Source organism: Rhinatrema bivittatum, chromosome 16, assembly GCF_901001135.1.
Source record: "Rhinatrema bivittatum chromosome 16, aRhiBiv1.1, whole genome shotgun sequence".
NCBI lineage: Eukaryota > Metazoa > Chordata > Amphibia > Gymnophiona > Rhinatrematidae > Rhinatrema > Rhinatrema bivittatum.
The window spans coordinates 25957406-25972239 of NC_042630.1; the positions used below are offsets into that span (position 1 = coordinate 25957406).

General features: G+C 46.8%; 2 protein-coding genes and 1 long non-coding RNA gene across 13 annotated transcripts in view; 1 reads left to right on the top strand and 2 right to left on the bottom strand.

The window, feature by feature from the left end:
* CHTOP (chromatin target of PRMT1) overlaps positions 1-621 on the bottom strand; it is a 36794-nt gene extending 36173 nt beyond the window's left edge. Inside the window, exon 1 of one of the 3 annotated variants that reach the window (XM_029579392.1) lies at positions 448-621. The gene's annotated coding sequence lies outside the window, so the exon portion shown is untranslated. The remainder of the gene's footprint in view (positions 1-447) is intronic. The other 2 variants (XM_029579390.1, XM_029579391.1) reach the window with 2 other exon arrangements.
* LOC115077165 lies at positions 239-10617 on the top strand. Of its 2 annotated transcripts, none has more exons than XR_003852968.1 (3): positions 239-356; positions 9850-9993; positions 10307-10617. It is a non-coding gene; the product is annotated as an uncharacterized LOC115077165 (long non-coding RNA). The 2 variants fall into 2 exon arrangements; XR_003852969.1 differs by having other exon boundaries at positions 248-356; positions 9725-9993.
* The window catches only part of S100A1 (S100 calcium binding protein A1), a 291017-nt gene continuing 281958 nt past the window's right edge, over positions 5776-14834 (bottom strand). For 3 of the 8 annotated variants that reach the window (XM_029579407.1, XM_029579413.1, XM_029579414.1), the window contains 2 exons: positions 7774-7943; positions 5776-6124 (listed from right to left, as the gene is read on the bottom strand). In XM_029579407.1, the coding sequence (XP_029435267.1) occupies positions 5981-6124; positions 7774-7914 (285 nt within the window). In that variant the 5' untranslated portion in view covers positions 7915-7943 and the 3' untranslated portion in view covers positions 5776-5980. Of the gene's footprint in view, positions 6125-7773; positions 7944-10005; positions 10034-10499; positions 10597-14329; positions 14619-14645; positions 14821-14834 lie in introns of those variants that run through there. The other 5 variants (XM_029579410.1, XM_029579412.1, XM_029579408.1 and 2 more) reach the window with 5 other exon arrangements.

Consider the following 14834-nt stretch of genomic DNA (forward strand, 5'->3'; position numbering starts at 1 on the left):
CACTGGAAGCTGGCCTGGTTCACTAGTGCAGTTTGACTGCAATGCACCTTAAGCCTATTCTTGGAAAAACAGCGCAGTAGGAAACATTCATATAAATAAATATACGAGTAAAGAAATGTCCCTCCCCCGGCCCACTTCTCACACCTTCCGTTGGCGTCCGAGACCCTGAAACGCTAATTAAAGCGAATGGGGAGGGCACTCCCAGCAGGCTTAGCGCGTCCTGGGACAAGTCATTGGGGTTGGTGAAGGGGCTAGCACGGGGGCAAAGGCAAGCTCTTCGGCACAGGGCGGGCACTAGAATAGCACTAGCCGTAAAGCAGACACTGAACTGGAGCCCAGCAACCCCAGGCCTAAGGGTGAGCTTCATTCCAGCCTTGCTATGCACAAGACACACCCGCTCCACCGTTCCTTCCGCACCCACTCCCTGTACCCAGGCCCGGCACTCACCGCCGCTCTCCCAGGCGGGGGTGGCTCTGGTCTGCCTCAGGCCGCGGCCACGCTCTCTCCTCACCTCACCTCACACCCCGCCACAAAATGGCGACACCACTTTCCACAGCCTCAAAATGGAGCCGGCTTTAGGTGAGCGGCGCTCTGCGCGCTGATGTCACCTCCTGCCGTGTGTGCACGTGACTGCAGCTGACGGAAAGGCAGAGTCAGGAGTTCTGGCGCGTCCCGTCTCACCTCCAGTCCGCGCGTCAGCAGCTCACTCGGCAATCAGGTTCCGGGCTCTCCCATTGCCTGCAGGGACTTGTAGTTCTCATTTTATCCCATTGACAGCAGAATTAGAAATCTCTGCACATATTGCGACAAAAGTAGGAATGTATCAGCTGAGCTTGTGCAGATGAGCTCCTGTCTGTGACTGGCGTTTGCATTACTGCTGGCATGTAGCCGCAGTGAAGGGTTTTGTATGCACTAAAATGACTTTTCTACTCGCATTCCTTGTGCCCCCTCTCCCCACAGGACGGCCCGGAGTTTGTATTATTGCTGCACATGATTGTGGGTGAAGCGTTCATAAGACTTGTCATACTGGGTTAGACCAAAAGTCCATCTGGCCCAGTATCCTGTCTCCAACAGTGGTCAAGCCAGGTCATAAGTACCTGGCAGGATCCCAAGGGGTAGGCAGATTCCAAGCTGCTTATCCCAAGAATAAGCAGTGGATTTCCCCAATGTTTATGGACATTTTCTACAGGAATTTATCCAACCCTTTTTAAGCCCAGCTACACTAATAGCTTTCACCACATCCTTTGGCAATGAATTCCAGAGCTTAATTTCCCGCCTCTCACAAATTGGCATTGCAGGCACTGCTCTATCCTGGCTCCAATCTTTCCTGAAGGACAGAATATACAGTGTTAAAATAGACTGCCATATTTCAAAACCCAGAAAATTAACACAAGGTGTCCCACAAGGATCTGCTCTTTCATCTACACTTTTTAACATATACCTATCTCCTCTCTGTCAACTCCTGGTGAAAATGGATCTCCCACATTTTATATACGCAGATGATGTACAGATCCTTATCCCCATCAACAATTCCCTATCTAATGCTCTAAAAATCTGGGATACTGCCCTAGTAGAAATCAAAAATCTACTTACTGAAAACTTCCTGGCAATAAACACTACCAAGATGGAGCTCCTCTTCATCACATCCCACAATAACATCTCCTCTAACCCTACTCAACATTCACTTCCGGATTCTCTCAAGTTACAGCAAGTCCGCAGCCTTGGCGTTATCATTGACAGTCATTTCTCATTAAAGAAATTCATCACGGCTACAATCAAAAACGGATTTTTCAAGCTACATACTCTAAAAAGAATCAAACCGCTTCTACATCCACATGACTTCCGGACAGTTTTACAAGCTACAATATTGTCAAAACTAGATTACTGCAATGCCATACTACTTGGTCTCCCGAAAAACACCATACAACCACTACAGATGCTACAAAATGCTGCAGCACGTTTACTCACTAACATGCACCGCCATGAACACATTACTCCTGCTCTCATGTTCCTGCACTGGCTTCCTGTAGCATCTAGAATTTTATTCAAAGTTCTTACCCTCATTCTTAAGTCGATTTACAACCAAGATATGCAATGGTTCTCCGATCATTTTATCTTCCACACATCAAAGAGACCAATAAGGAAAATGCACCAAGCCAAACTCGCCTCATCTTCACTTAAACACATCAAACACGTTGCCACTAGAGACCGCTCATTCACCATTGCCGGAACTAACATCTGGAACAAAATGCCCACAGACCTGCGTCTAGAACCCTGCCATAAGAAATTCAAGCAGAACCTTAAAACCTGGCTGTTTGAACAAGCTTTCACCCAATGATCTTCCGTTTCTGAAACGCCAATTACTTATCCCTGTTTTTCTGACCCATTATCACTCAACTATTTATTTTACCACTCGTCTATTTATTTTATCCTGCTGCTAAACTTGACTTTATCGGACTCCTACCGCCCATTTATTTTCAAAATGGCCATGAACATTGGAATATTATTATCATTAGTTTAATCGTTCTTTGTATTAATTTTTTTCTTAATTGATATATAATTTGTTCACCTTATTCCATATTGTCTGTAAAGCTTGTTGCTAATTTTTTGTTTTATTGTAAACCGAGGTGATGTTATTAACGTGCCGCGGTATATAAAAAAAAAATCACTAAATAAATAAATAAATAAATATGTTGAGTAAAAAAAATATTTTCTCTTACCAGTTTTAAATGTATTTCCTAATAACTGTTTTGTGTATCCTCTGGTCTTTGAACTTTTCGAAAGAGTAAACTGATTAACGTTTACTCGTTCCATTCCACTCATTTTATAGACCTCTCTCATATCTCCCCTCTGCCATCTCTTCTAGCTGAAGAGTCCTAACCTCTTTAATCTTTCTTCATAGGGGAATTGTTCCATCTATTTTATCGTTTTGGTCACCCTTCTCTATACCTTTTCTAATTCTGCTATATCTTTTTTGAGATGTGGTGACCAGAACTGCACACAATATTCATGATGAGGTTGCACCATGGAGGGATACAGATTCATTATATTCTCTGTTTTATTCTCCATTCCTTTCCTAATAATCCCTGGAATTCTATTTGCTTTCTTGGCTGGTGCTGCAGAACATTTCAATGTATTTTCAACAATGACACCTAGATCCTTTTCCTGAATGGTGACTCCTAATGTGGAACCTTGCATTGTGTAGCTATAATTTGAGCTTCTCTTCCCTAAGTGCATCACTTTGCACTTGTCTACATTAAATTTAATTTGCCATTTGCATGCCCAGTCTCCCAGTTTTGCAATGTCCTCTTGCAATTTCTCACAATCCTCTTGAGATTTAATAACTTTGAATAATTTTCTGTCATCTGCAAATTCGAACACCTCACTTGTTGTTCCCATTTCCAGGTCGTTTATAAACATATTAAAAAGCAGTGGTCCCAGAACAGGTCCCTGGGTCGCTCCACTATTCACCTTTTTCCATTGGGAAAATTTATCATTTAGCCCTACTCTATGTTTTCTATCTTTTAACCATTTGGCAATCCACAATAGGGCACTGCCACCTATCCCATGACTTTTTAATTTCCTAAGAAGTCTCTCAAGAAGGACTTTGTCAAATGCTTTCTCGAAATCCAAATACACTATATCAACTGGATCACCTTTATCCACGTTTATTTACACCCTCAAAAAATGTAGCAAATTTGTGAGGCAAGACTTCCCTTGCCTAAATCCGTGTTAGGTTTGTCCCATTAAACTATGCCTAACTATATGTTCAGCAATTTTGTTCTTTATGATAGTTTCTACCATTTTGCCTGGCACAGACAGACTCACTGGTCTGTAGTTTCCTGGATTACCCCTTGATCCCTCTTTAAAAAAATGTGTTATATTGGCAACCCTCTAGTCTTCAGATATTATAGATGATGTTATTGATAGTTTTCAAATTCCCAATAGCAGGTCCGCATTTTCATTTCTCAAGTTCTTTCAGCACTCTGGGATGTCTCCCATCTGGTCCAGGTAATTTGCTACTCTTTAGTTTGTCAATTTGGCCTAGTACATCTTCCAGATTCACTGAGATTTGTTTCAGTTCCTTTGAATCATCACCTTTGAATATCATTTCTGGCATGGGTATATCTCATATAGTAAAGTACCAGGAGTCAGGAGCTGCAGGCTGGGTAGGAGGGCAGAGGATTGAGCTAAATCAATAAAATGAATTGAATGTGCTTTTTGGGCGCAGATTTATAAACATGAGAGGCGACTTGGCCACTTCAGGACTTCGGCAGCTCCATCTGAGCTCCTTTTGATCAGAATCAAAGAACGGGGTGAACCAAAGGCAATCTTTCCTTTACATAGAACTCAGAAATGGCCTTTGAGGTAGGGGAATACAGGAAAGGAAAATCACAGCAGCACCAAGACTTCCCCTGTCTGCTTGGGAAGTGGAATTTGCACCTTCACTCACTGGCCTTTTTCACTTGTAAAAGGTCATAACCTATGGAAACAACCTTCCAAAAAAAAATGTGACATGGAATAGCTTATTCATTTTAACTGACAAGAGAAGAAAGTGTTGCATAATTGTGTGTCTTTACTAAATAGTTCCACTTTGTTTCTCCTGCACTGAGTCTCTCTCACCATCAGCCTCCTCCATCTTTGCATCAGATTTCCGGAGATCTGGTTTAGCCCTCCCTTGCTAGTAGAGTTGGGAAGGCTTTCTGAAACTACCAAAAAAGCTGAAGCTTTTCTTTCTCAGTCATAAAGAGCTGTAAGTGAACTTGGATGCCAAACTAGTTGCCTTTTAGGGTGAGAAGTTTGTGACAACCGTACTTTCTTCTTTAAGAGGTGACAACAAGTGAGGGGGGGTGGAAGGGGGTTATATTAAAGAAACATGCTTCTGCCTTAAGAAGGAAGGTGCTCAGCACTGTCAATAACTATTTTTGTATTAAAACAGGTGGATGTCAGCTTATATGGCAAATGTCCAATGACAATTGTAACAGCCTAATCTTATTTAGTTGCAATACAAGTATTTTTGCGTAAATGGCAGAAAGTCATTGTAGGTTTGGTTATTTAAGTAAAAGGAGTCTTATTTAAGCTGTGTCACTAAGGACTAAACTCTAGCATGCCAGGCCTTAACCCCTTCCTCTAGGGAAGATATTGATTGTGTTGAGTTCACACTCCTGGCTTTGTTCAACATAGTCCAAAGGGTGATGTGTGTGGGGAACAACGCCCCCCCCCCCCCCCCCCCCCCCCATGTATATAAAGAGAGCCACAGCTGAATTTCTATTCGGTCATCCAGCAGAAACTTGCCTGCATTCTACAGCACTGGTTGGTCAGATCACCACCGTTCTCCGACATGTCCGGTGTCCCTTTTCCCTTAATTAGCAGTAGGTCCAGGCTTGAGGCATGGGTGAAAGGGTCATTTCTGACTTGCTCTCATCCTTGTGCCTTGGGAGCCAAACCTAGGAGCCAACACCGAAGCCCAAGAGAGAGAACATGAGATGTGAATATCTCCAGGAGCCCAGGCCATAACAATTCTCTCTACCCGTCTCTTATTGACTTCAGCAAACTTTCAGCATGACAACTTGTTGCCAAATAAATAAGGTAGTTTAAATAAGGGAAAGATATCCATCCCATCTCTCTTCCACCATGGGAGAGGCTAGTACATGTCTATTTTAGACAATTTTTTCCTGTCTGTAAGGGGAGCAATAAGATTGGAAAGGTAGTGAGGAGATTAGAGAGGACACTAACTGAAGTCCTGAGGAACATTGTGATTTCTGAGTAAAAACACAATAAAGAGAAGAAGCCCTTGTGATGTTGAGGCTTTACTGGGTTATTACTGAATGGTGCAGGTTGATAATGCTAATTGCCCTGGGTCAGGAGCTAGGAGTGGGCTTGGAGGCACAGGCTTGCTCTAGCTGTGGTTAGTTCTCTGTGAAGTCTCAAGGCTGAGGGCGCTCCCCTCCACACCTCGCCCCTCTGGCATCAGCTGCACTCAGGTGTTCTCCCAGAAGAAAGTGTTACAGGACACGGTGAGGGATGCCACCAGCGTCACAAACTCCTGGAAGTCCACCTCCCCGTCTCCATCCTCATCCAGGTCCTTCATGATGCTGTCCACAGAGCTGGAATCCTTCTGGTCCTGGAAGAAAGAATAACTGTCACAACTCAAGGACCGCACAGAGAGAGTCCCAGGTAGCTCTCACCTTTAGAGGTGGCCCTCCAGATCAAGGCTGAGGTACACGAGCAGGATAAAGAAGGGGAAGCTCATACTACAGCTACCTGTGTTGTCCCTGTTCTGTGGTGCAACTTCTGTGGTGGGGCAGTGTGTGAGGGAAGCTTGCACCGCTGCTGCCCTTGTTCTGTGGTGGGGCAGTGTGTAAGGGAAGCTTGCACCGCTGCCGCCCTTGTTCTGTGGTGGGGAAGTGTGTGAGGGAAGCTTGCACCGCTGCCGCCCTTGTTCTGTGGTGGGGCAGTGTGTGAGGGAAGCTTGCACCGCTGCCGCCCTTGTTCTGTGGTGGGGCAGTGTGTGAGGGAAGCTTGCACCGCTGCCGCCCTTGTTCTGTGGTGGGGCAGTGTGTGAGGGAAGCTTGCACCGCTGCTGCCCTTGTTCTGTGATGGGGCAGTGTGTGAGGGAAGCTTGCACCGCTACTGCCCTTGTTCTGTGGTGGGGCAGTGTGTGAGGGAAGCTTGCACAGCTGCTGCCCTTGTTCTGAGGTGGGGCAGTGTGTGAGGGAAGCTTGCACTGCTGCCCTTGTTCTGTGGTGGGGCAGTGTGTGAGGGAAGCTTGCACCGCTGCTGCCCTTGTTCTGTGGTGGGGCAGTGTGCGAGGGAAGCTTGCACAGCTGCTGCCCTTGTTCTGTGGTGGGGCAGTGTGCGAGGGAAGCTTGCACTGCTGCCCTTGTTCTGTGGTGGGGCAGTGTGCGAGGGAAGCTTGCACTGCTGCCCTTGTTCTGTGGTGGGGCAGTGTGCGAGGGAAGCTTGCACTGCTGCCCTTGTTCTGTGGTGGGGCAGTGTGCGAGGGAAGCTTGCACTGCTGCTGCCCTTGTTCTGTGGTGGGGCAGTGTGTGAGGGAAGCTTGCACTGCTGCCGAAGTTGTTCTGTGGTGGGGCAGTGTGCGAGGGAAGCTTGCACTGCTGCCCTTGTTCTGTGGTGGGGCAGTGTGCGAGGGAAGCTTGCACTGCTGCCCTTGTTCTGTGGTGGGGCAGTGTGCGAGGGAAGCTTGCACTGCTGCCCTTGTTCTGTGGTGGGGCAGTGTGTGAGGGAAGCTTGCACAGCTGCTGCCCTTGTTCTGTGGTGGGGCAGTGTGCGAGGGAAGCTTGCACTGCTGCCGCACCTGTTCTGTGGTGGGGCAGTGTGTGAGGGAAGCTTGCACTGCTGCCCTTGTTCTATGGTGGGGCAGTGTGTGAGGGAAGCTTGCACTGCTGCCCTTGTTCTGTGGTGGGGCAGTGTGCGAGGGAAGCTTGCACTGCTGCCCTTGTTCTGTGGTGGGGCAGTGTGTGAGGGAAGCTTGCACAGCTGCCCTTGTTCTGTGGTGGGGCAGTGTGTGAGGGAAGCTTGCACTGCTGCCCTTGTTCTGTGGTGGGGCAGTGTGTGAGGGAAGCTTGCACTGCTGCCCTTGTTCTGTGGTGGGGCAGTGTGTGAGGGAAGCTTGCACTGCTGCTGCTGCCTGTGCTGACCCTGAACAGAGACAAGGAGTGAGAGAGAAGAACAGGCTGAGTCCAGCCCTGGGCTAAAGAAATTATGAAGCAGTTTGATTTCACCAAAGTGACTCTCCAGAGCTAAACCTACCTCCAGGAAACTTCCCAGCTCATTCTGCAGCAGTTCCTTGAGCTCCTTCCTGCTTAGCTTGCTCTTATCTCCTTCTTTGCCAGAGTAGGTGTGGAAGACAGTGATCAGGGACTCCATGGCAGTTTCCAGCTGTGAAGCCATCCTTCAGATCTTGGAGGGGGGCGGGGCGTCTACGATGAGCAGAAAAGCCAAAAGTGGAAATGCATCTTTGGTCAAGTAGAGGGTGGCCAAAACGTGCATATCATAGGAGAGAAGCTAATCCCATCCTGATTTGGCCCACTTCATCCCTCCTCATGCATACAATGGGGCTCAACCTGTCCCTGTCTGGGGAGCACAGAGTGGGGCTTCTGTGCACAGGCCCTGCCACCAGAGAGGTAGTGTGGGGCGCCAGTAGTGTCCCAAACAGGACGCCAGCAGCTGAAGCACTCCCTGCAGACACCCTGGAGACTGTGACTGCTTCAGGATGGGGTTTCGTTGTACCTTTGTGTATTCTGAGGGCTACCCATGTTAAGGGGGCCATGAAAATGCTAATTGCTTCATACATGTATCTAGATCGATCGGCAGAAATTTATTTATTTATGTATTTATTTATTTTTATTTAAATTCTTTTAATATACCGATGCTCAAGACAAGGTCTTATCGTACCGGTTTACAGTAAATTGGGGGAAAAACAGTTAACAATGAAAGCAAAAAAACAAAAAAAATGTGATTGTACTCAGGCTGAGCTGATCTCTTGTTTCTTGGAGAATTATTTGGACACTGCCTCTGACCCCCAATTAGAAGGTCCACTTGCAGTTATCCAATAACGTGCCTGGAGGCAGAGCAGACGATGCCAGAAGAGGACATGATATAGTGTGCCTCAATGAGCAGTCAGCGGCTGGAAATAGAGACGACCAGAAGCCGTCCTCAGGCCTGGCCTTTCAGCGCCTCACAAGCTGGCTCTCGCCAAGGAGGTCTGCAAGCTCAGCCACTTGGTATCAAGCAGAAGTTCGATGATGTGGGAAAAGAAGGCTACGAAAAGTGAGGACCCCTGCAGGCTTGTTATAAAAAGCAGTGCCTTCCCCGCTCCCACCCCCAGCACCACGGCCAGCAGAAGCCTCACCGCTCCCCCAGCTCTCTTCCAACTGCCTCGTCCTTTCTGCTTATGATAAAGGGTTTAATTTTACACAGTTTAGGGTTTGCTTCCCTAATTATGAGGGGTGGCCACGCTTCCTCAGTAGTATTCAGTCCTGAGTAATACTCTCCCAGGTTATGTCCAGTATCCCAAGTAATACTCTTTCGGGTGTTATCCTGACTCCTAAGTAATACTCCCCCAGGAGCTAACCAGTCTCCCCAGGTAATACCCCCTCAGTTATTTATTTATTTAAGATTTCTATTACATTTTATACAACAGGATGTTCAGTCTTCTAGATGTTACTCCGTTGCGTAATGCCCAACCTTCTAGTTAATATTCCCTCAGGCAATGTCCATTTGCGATAATCCGCCCTCAGGCAATATCTGATCTCTTAGGTGATACTCTCTCAGGTAACGTATTCTCCTGCTTCTTCGCTCCCTCTCCCTGATCCTTTACCTATGTAATCCTTGGCTCACTTGCTCTCTGTTCTCTCCCCACTATCACAGGCCCACACATATCCAAGCCTTCTGACGCTCGCACTATAAACACAGGACTGCTACCCAGGCTCCTACGGGGGTGAGCAAGCAGGGTGCCAAGCCACGGAGGCACCATGCCGTCCTTGTGAGTCTGTGAACACCCGAGTCCCAAAGAGATGGGGAGGGGAGGAGGAATGCCAAAAGTAACCCTTATTCTGGACGCTGCTTTGTCTAGCAGCTGCCCTCTTCCCACAAGTACTTAGTGGTAACATATTTGTCCAGATTGCGATTCACATGCTTTCTGTGCTGAGCCTTCTCTACAGATTTCTCTCTCTCTCTCTCTCTCTCTCTCTGTTTTAAGATGCTGATACTCGACCCATTACTGATTCCAACTCATTCTCAATGCACCTTTACATCAATGTGTCTCAGAACACTGAAACAGCAGATACACAATGGGAAGTTACATCTGATCTCTTAACATCACAGTCACATCACAGCTGAGGACGGAGAAGGAGATCCAAAAGTGAGACAAAGAAGAAAGCACAGATGCATCCAGAGGCAGAGCAGGATGCAGAAGGGGGAAACAGCTGCATGCAGAGCAGGCAAAGGCATAGCTGGATCGAAAGCAAGGTAGAAACAGACCTGGTTGCCACCTGCACAGCTCCTGAACAATTTAGAATGAGAACAGGTGGACAGGAACATTAAATACTGTAAAAGGACACCACTTAGCCCCCCACGGTCCTCTGTAATTTCAGCCAGAATGGATCATATGTCACTTTAGCCATTCCTCTCACTGCTCCCCAGCACACACACACATACACACACACACACACACATACACACACACACACACACAACATGCAGACAGTTATACACAGAGATGAACAGAGGTAATCTATTACTGAAGAAAGAGTCTGCTGTAATATGTTTTTAATATTTACAGAGCACTGCCAGTGATCCCACAGGAAAGCTGAGAGAGACATGAGAGGGATACAGGACTCTGAAGCCTGCAACACCTTGTGAGAGATGTCCAGAGGTCTGCAAAACTCCTGCATATTTAGTTAGTTAGTTAGTTATTTTAAAACATTTATAATCAGACAGACCAGAAATCTGTGCTATCTCTGGACAATTTTTACCTTGGTCCTGCAGAGGCCTGTCTTCCCCAAGACTGAGAGAGTTACTCTTACCCTGCACCAGAGTCATGGAATAAATGAATCAAGACAAACCATCCAAGTAGAGCAAGCGACTTCTAAATAAACATAATATTTAAAACCTCCTAAAAGGAGTTTGGTGTGTAAAATGTGTGTCTATGCCAGGGCCAGAGTCTGCTTTGCAATATTCCCAGGACAGGATTACATAATAAATAAATTCCAGTGCATCCTCCACAAATACAGATGGCAGGATTACAATGACAGGAGGAGGAAATCAAAGAGAGTAGGCCCTGTGTCCCACTGCAGACAACTTCTTCTAGGGCCCTTTAATCTCTCCTGTAAACTCTGTATCCTGCAAGCTGTGTCTCGGCTGTGACTAGGTTCCTGCAGGCAGGGAAACAGCAATGGTTTGGTCCAGTATCAGGCTTACAGTCACACTGACCAGGGCAGTTCAAAAGCAAGCGAAGGGAAGAACAGGCAGATCTGGGGGCACTTTCTGTGGACCTACACATGGACACTGGCAGATCCCAGTGTATCCTCCACAAATAAAGACACTGGCAGATCCCACTGTTCTCTCCACCAATACAGATACGAGCAGATCCCACCGCACCCTCCTCAAATACAGACACCGGCAGATCCCACCGCACCCTCCACAAATACAGACACCGGCAGATCCCACTTCACCCTCCACAAATACAGACACCGGCAGATCCCACCACACCCTCCACAAATACAGACACCGGCAGATCCCACTTCACCCTCCACAAATACAGACACCGGCAAATCCCACTTCACCCTCCACAATTACAGACACTGGCAGATCCCACTTCACCCTCCACAAATACAGACACCGGCAGATCCCACTTCACCCTCCACAAATACAGACAAAGCTGATCCCAATGCATCCTCAACAAATACAGACGTTGGCATATCCCACTTTACCCTCCACAAATACAGATGCCAGCAGATCCCAGTGCACCCTCCCAGATACAGACTCTGGCTGATCCCAGTGCACCTTCCACAAACAGACATCAACAGATCCCACCAGCAGAAGTGTCAGTACCAAGCAAATATTCCATAGTTTGGAGAGAAGACCTGTAAGTACCAAATGATGCAATCAGAGACCAAGAATATATGGCAGAAAGATACAAAAATTGTTCCAATTGCATTGGGTGCCACAGGCCTGATTAAAAAGAACTTCTAGCACATCTAGATATGTTGCCCGTGCACATTAATGTCAACTCTGACCATTGGCCTGTCCTCGGACCCTCCTTGGGTCCTTGCCTAAGTCCTGCCGGCCACTGAACCTAAGGGCTCAACCTGCAGGGAAAGGTGTTGGTAAGAGTGAAGACTAGACCCAGTCCCTGAGCGTGTGTGCCTCCTGACGGCATGGGCCTAGTGGGTTTGCCTGTTAGGTTGAGTTGATCACGCCTCAGTCCAAGGGTTCACTGACTGTGACATTCATTTGAAAAGGCTTCTATCCTGTGCTCTGCATGAGATGCCCGAGGCGACTTACAAATAAACATGCTGGTACCGTGGTCACTAGTCAATGGGGATTGGGCTGTGATTTTGCTTGGTGAGACAGCACAGTAATAACTCACAATGCCGGTGAAGGTGGGAGCCTCTGAACCTGTGGCCCCAGGGAGCCCTGCAATGGCTGATCTTGCCCTTGATAAGAATGCATCATACTGGCTTCCTCTACCCTAGCACAGTAACATAGCAGATGACAGACTAACTGCCTACCCAGTCCACTGCGCTGGCTACGGGCCATCTTCCAGTTGTCAGCCCTGACCCACCTGCAAGAGTCAGGTTCCCCTCAACACCCCAATGTCTTTTACCCCATGTTCTAAGCACTGCCCCTATATCTGTCCCCCCTCTGCTGGGAGGTTATTCCAGGTAGCCCTCCCTCCAACTTCATATCATGACCCCTTCTCCTGAAGTTTTCTGTGGAAAAAGGCACCTGCCAAATACCTGAATGTTTCTATCACATCCACCCCCCTTTCCCTTTTCTCCTCTGCAAAGTCCATTTTAAGCATCTTTCGCCCCTGTGCACAGTTTGTTTCACAGGCCTTGTAATCATTGTAGACGCCCTTCTGTGAACCACCCCCCACCCTCTCAAAGTCCTTACACAGGTGACCTCTCAAGGGCAATATTACCTCCTCTTCTTGCTGGTGCTCCTTCTAATAATGCCCCTGAGCATACTGTGAGCTCTCCCTGCTGCCTAACTTCAGGTCTTCTGAGATGATTACTCCTGGATCTCTTTCCCGTTTCACAGTTTCCAGGTCTTGTCCTCCTAACTGATAAGTGACTTTAATGGATTTTTTTGCACCTCAGGTACCTGAGATGAAACTCCGGGGGTCTACATTCAGGAGGAACCTTATAAACAATTTCTTCTCAGGAACCGTACTGGATTCAGGGAACGGACTCCAAAGTTTAAGGTTTATTTATTTTTATACCGTCATTTCAGTGGAACCATCATAACGGTGAACAATAAATTAAAGTAAGAAAATACAATATATAACCAAATCATATAAAACTTAATAATCAGTAAAACAGAAATACTAAAATAAACTTAAGTTAATCAATTAAAACAAAAAGATAATAAGATAAAATAGGATAAAAGAAAGGTGCTGAAATAATGCCGTGTTCAGTTGTCACTGTGATTTCAAGTAAGCACATTTAAAAAGCCATGTTTTAAGATCTGCCTTAAATTTCTTGACATCTGCTTGCAGTCTAATTTCTTCAGGCAGAGAGTTCCATAGTTTTGGGCTTGAAATCGATATTGCCCTTTTGCGAACTTGACAAAGTTTTGCCGATCTAATTGTTGGTACTGTTAATAGTCCTTTATTGGCTGACCGTAAGTTCCTCTGCGGTACATCATCGCCAAGGGGATGTACCGCAGAGGACATTTAATAATTTTGTTTTAAGCTAGCAATTATCTAGCTATTTAGCTAAATTTATGTACTTTTTAATTTAATTTAATTTATATTTTATTTCATTTTATTTTAACTTGTAAACCGTTTTGATAAAATTTTATTTTAAAAAGCGGTATATAAATACTTTTAAATAAATAAAATAAATAAATGATGAAAACCAAAAGAGTAACAGAAAGCCTGGGAGAGTGGCATTTATTTATTCATACTCTGCCTTTCAAGAGACCTCAGTTGATTACTTTCCGGGACTGTAGGTGCTTCCCTGTCCCCAGAGGGCCTCAGAAGCAATGGAGGGTGCAGTGACTTCCCCAAGGTCACAAGGAGCAACAGTGGGATTTGAACCCTGGATTCCCTGGCTTGTAGCCCACTGTGCTAATCACTAGTCTACACCTCCACTCCTAGTGGGAGAGGATCCCTAGTGGGTGAGAAGAAGGGGTGGCTGGGGATTGGCATTACACCAGCATCATCATCATCATTTATTTGTTGCCTGCTTTTCCAAGCGTTGTACAAAGGACTAATGCAGCAATGCAATCTGCCAGTACAGAGTGGCTTGTTGGGGGGGGGGTCACTGTTTCCAGGGAGGAAAGTGCCATGTTCCGAAGTTCACACAAGCATTAAAGGTGCAAGAGGGAAAATATTTGACCTAGGCGTGCATATACAATCTGATATTAAGGAACATCTATAGATCCAGTTTTGCATGCAGACGTGAGAAAGTTGTCAGCCAAGGTCTGTCAGGGGCTGGGCAGGAGCAGTTAGGTGTTCACGGTGGGCAGCCTGGATGGGCCTCGGGTCCTTATCTGCCTCATGTTCAGTTTTGATGACTTTACTCTTTTTAGCATTCAAACTCACTTTCCAAACCTTTCCCCAGTGCTTTTAGCTCACCTCTCATTTTTTCCATGCCATCTGCTATGTTTACCCTGTTGCACATTTTTGGATCGTGTGCAAAGGAGTATATGTTTCCCTCCGGTCTCTCTGGAAAGATGCTGAAAAGAACTGCTTCCAGCACTGAGTCCTGGGGTACCCTGCAGATAAACTTTGTCTGCACCAGCGTGGATTCCACCGACCACGCACGCTGTGCCCTGCTGCTCAACCACCACTTTCTGTGGCAAAGGGGGATTTGAACCCAGGAGTTTGTTCCAGTGCCCGCACGGCCAGCAGGCCCCCCCCCCCCCCATCGGTCTGCTCTGGGCTCACACACCTTCTTTTCTGGAAGAAGCCAGACCAATCCCCGAGTTTCCATTGCTTGTATGTCCTCTGGCCCAGAAGAGGAAAACATCCTCCGGTTAGTCACTGGAGCAAGGGGCCTGCACCCTGCAGTAAGGCTGCAGGGGCAGAACACAGCCTGAGCTCTTCGGAAGGGGCTGGGGCTCAGGATGCCCTGGACATA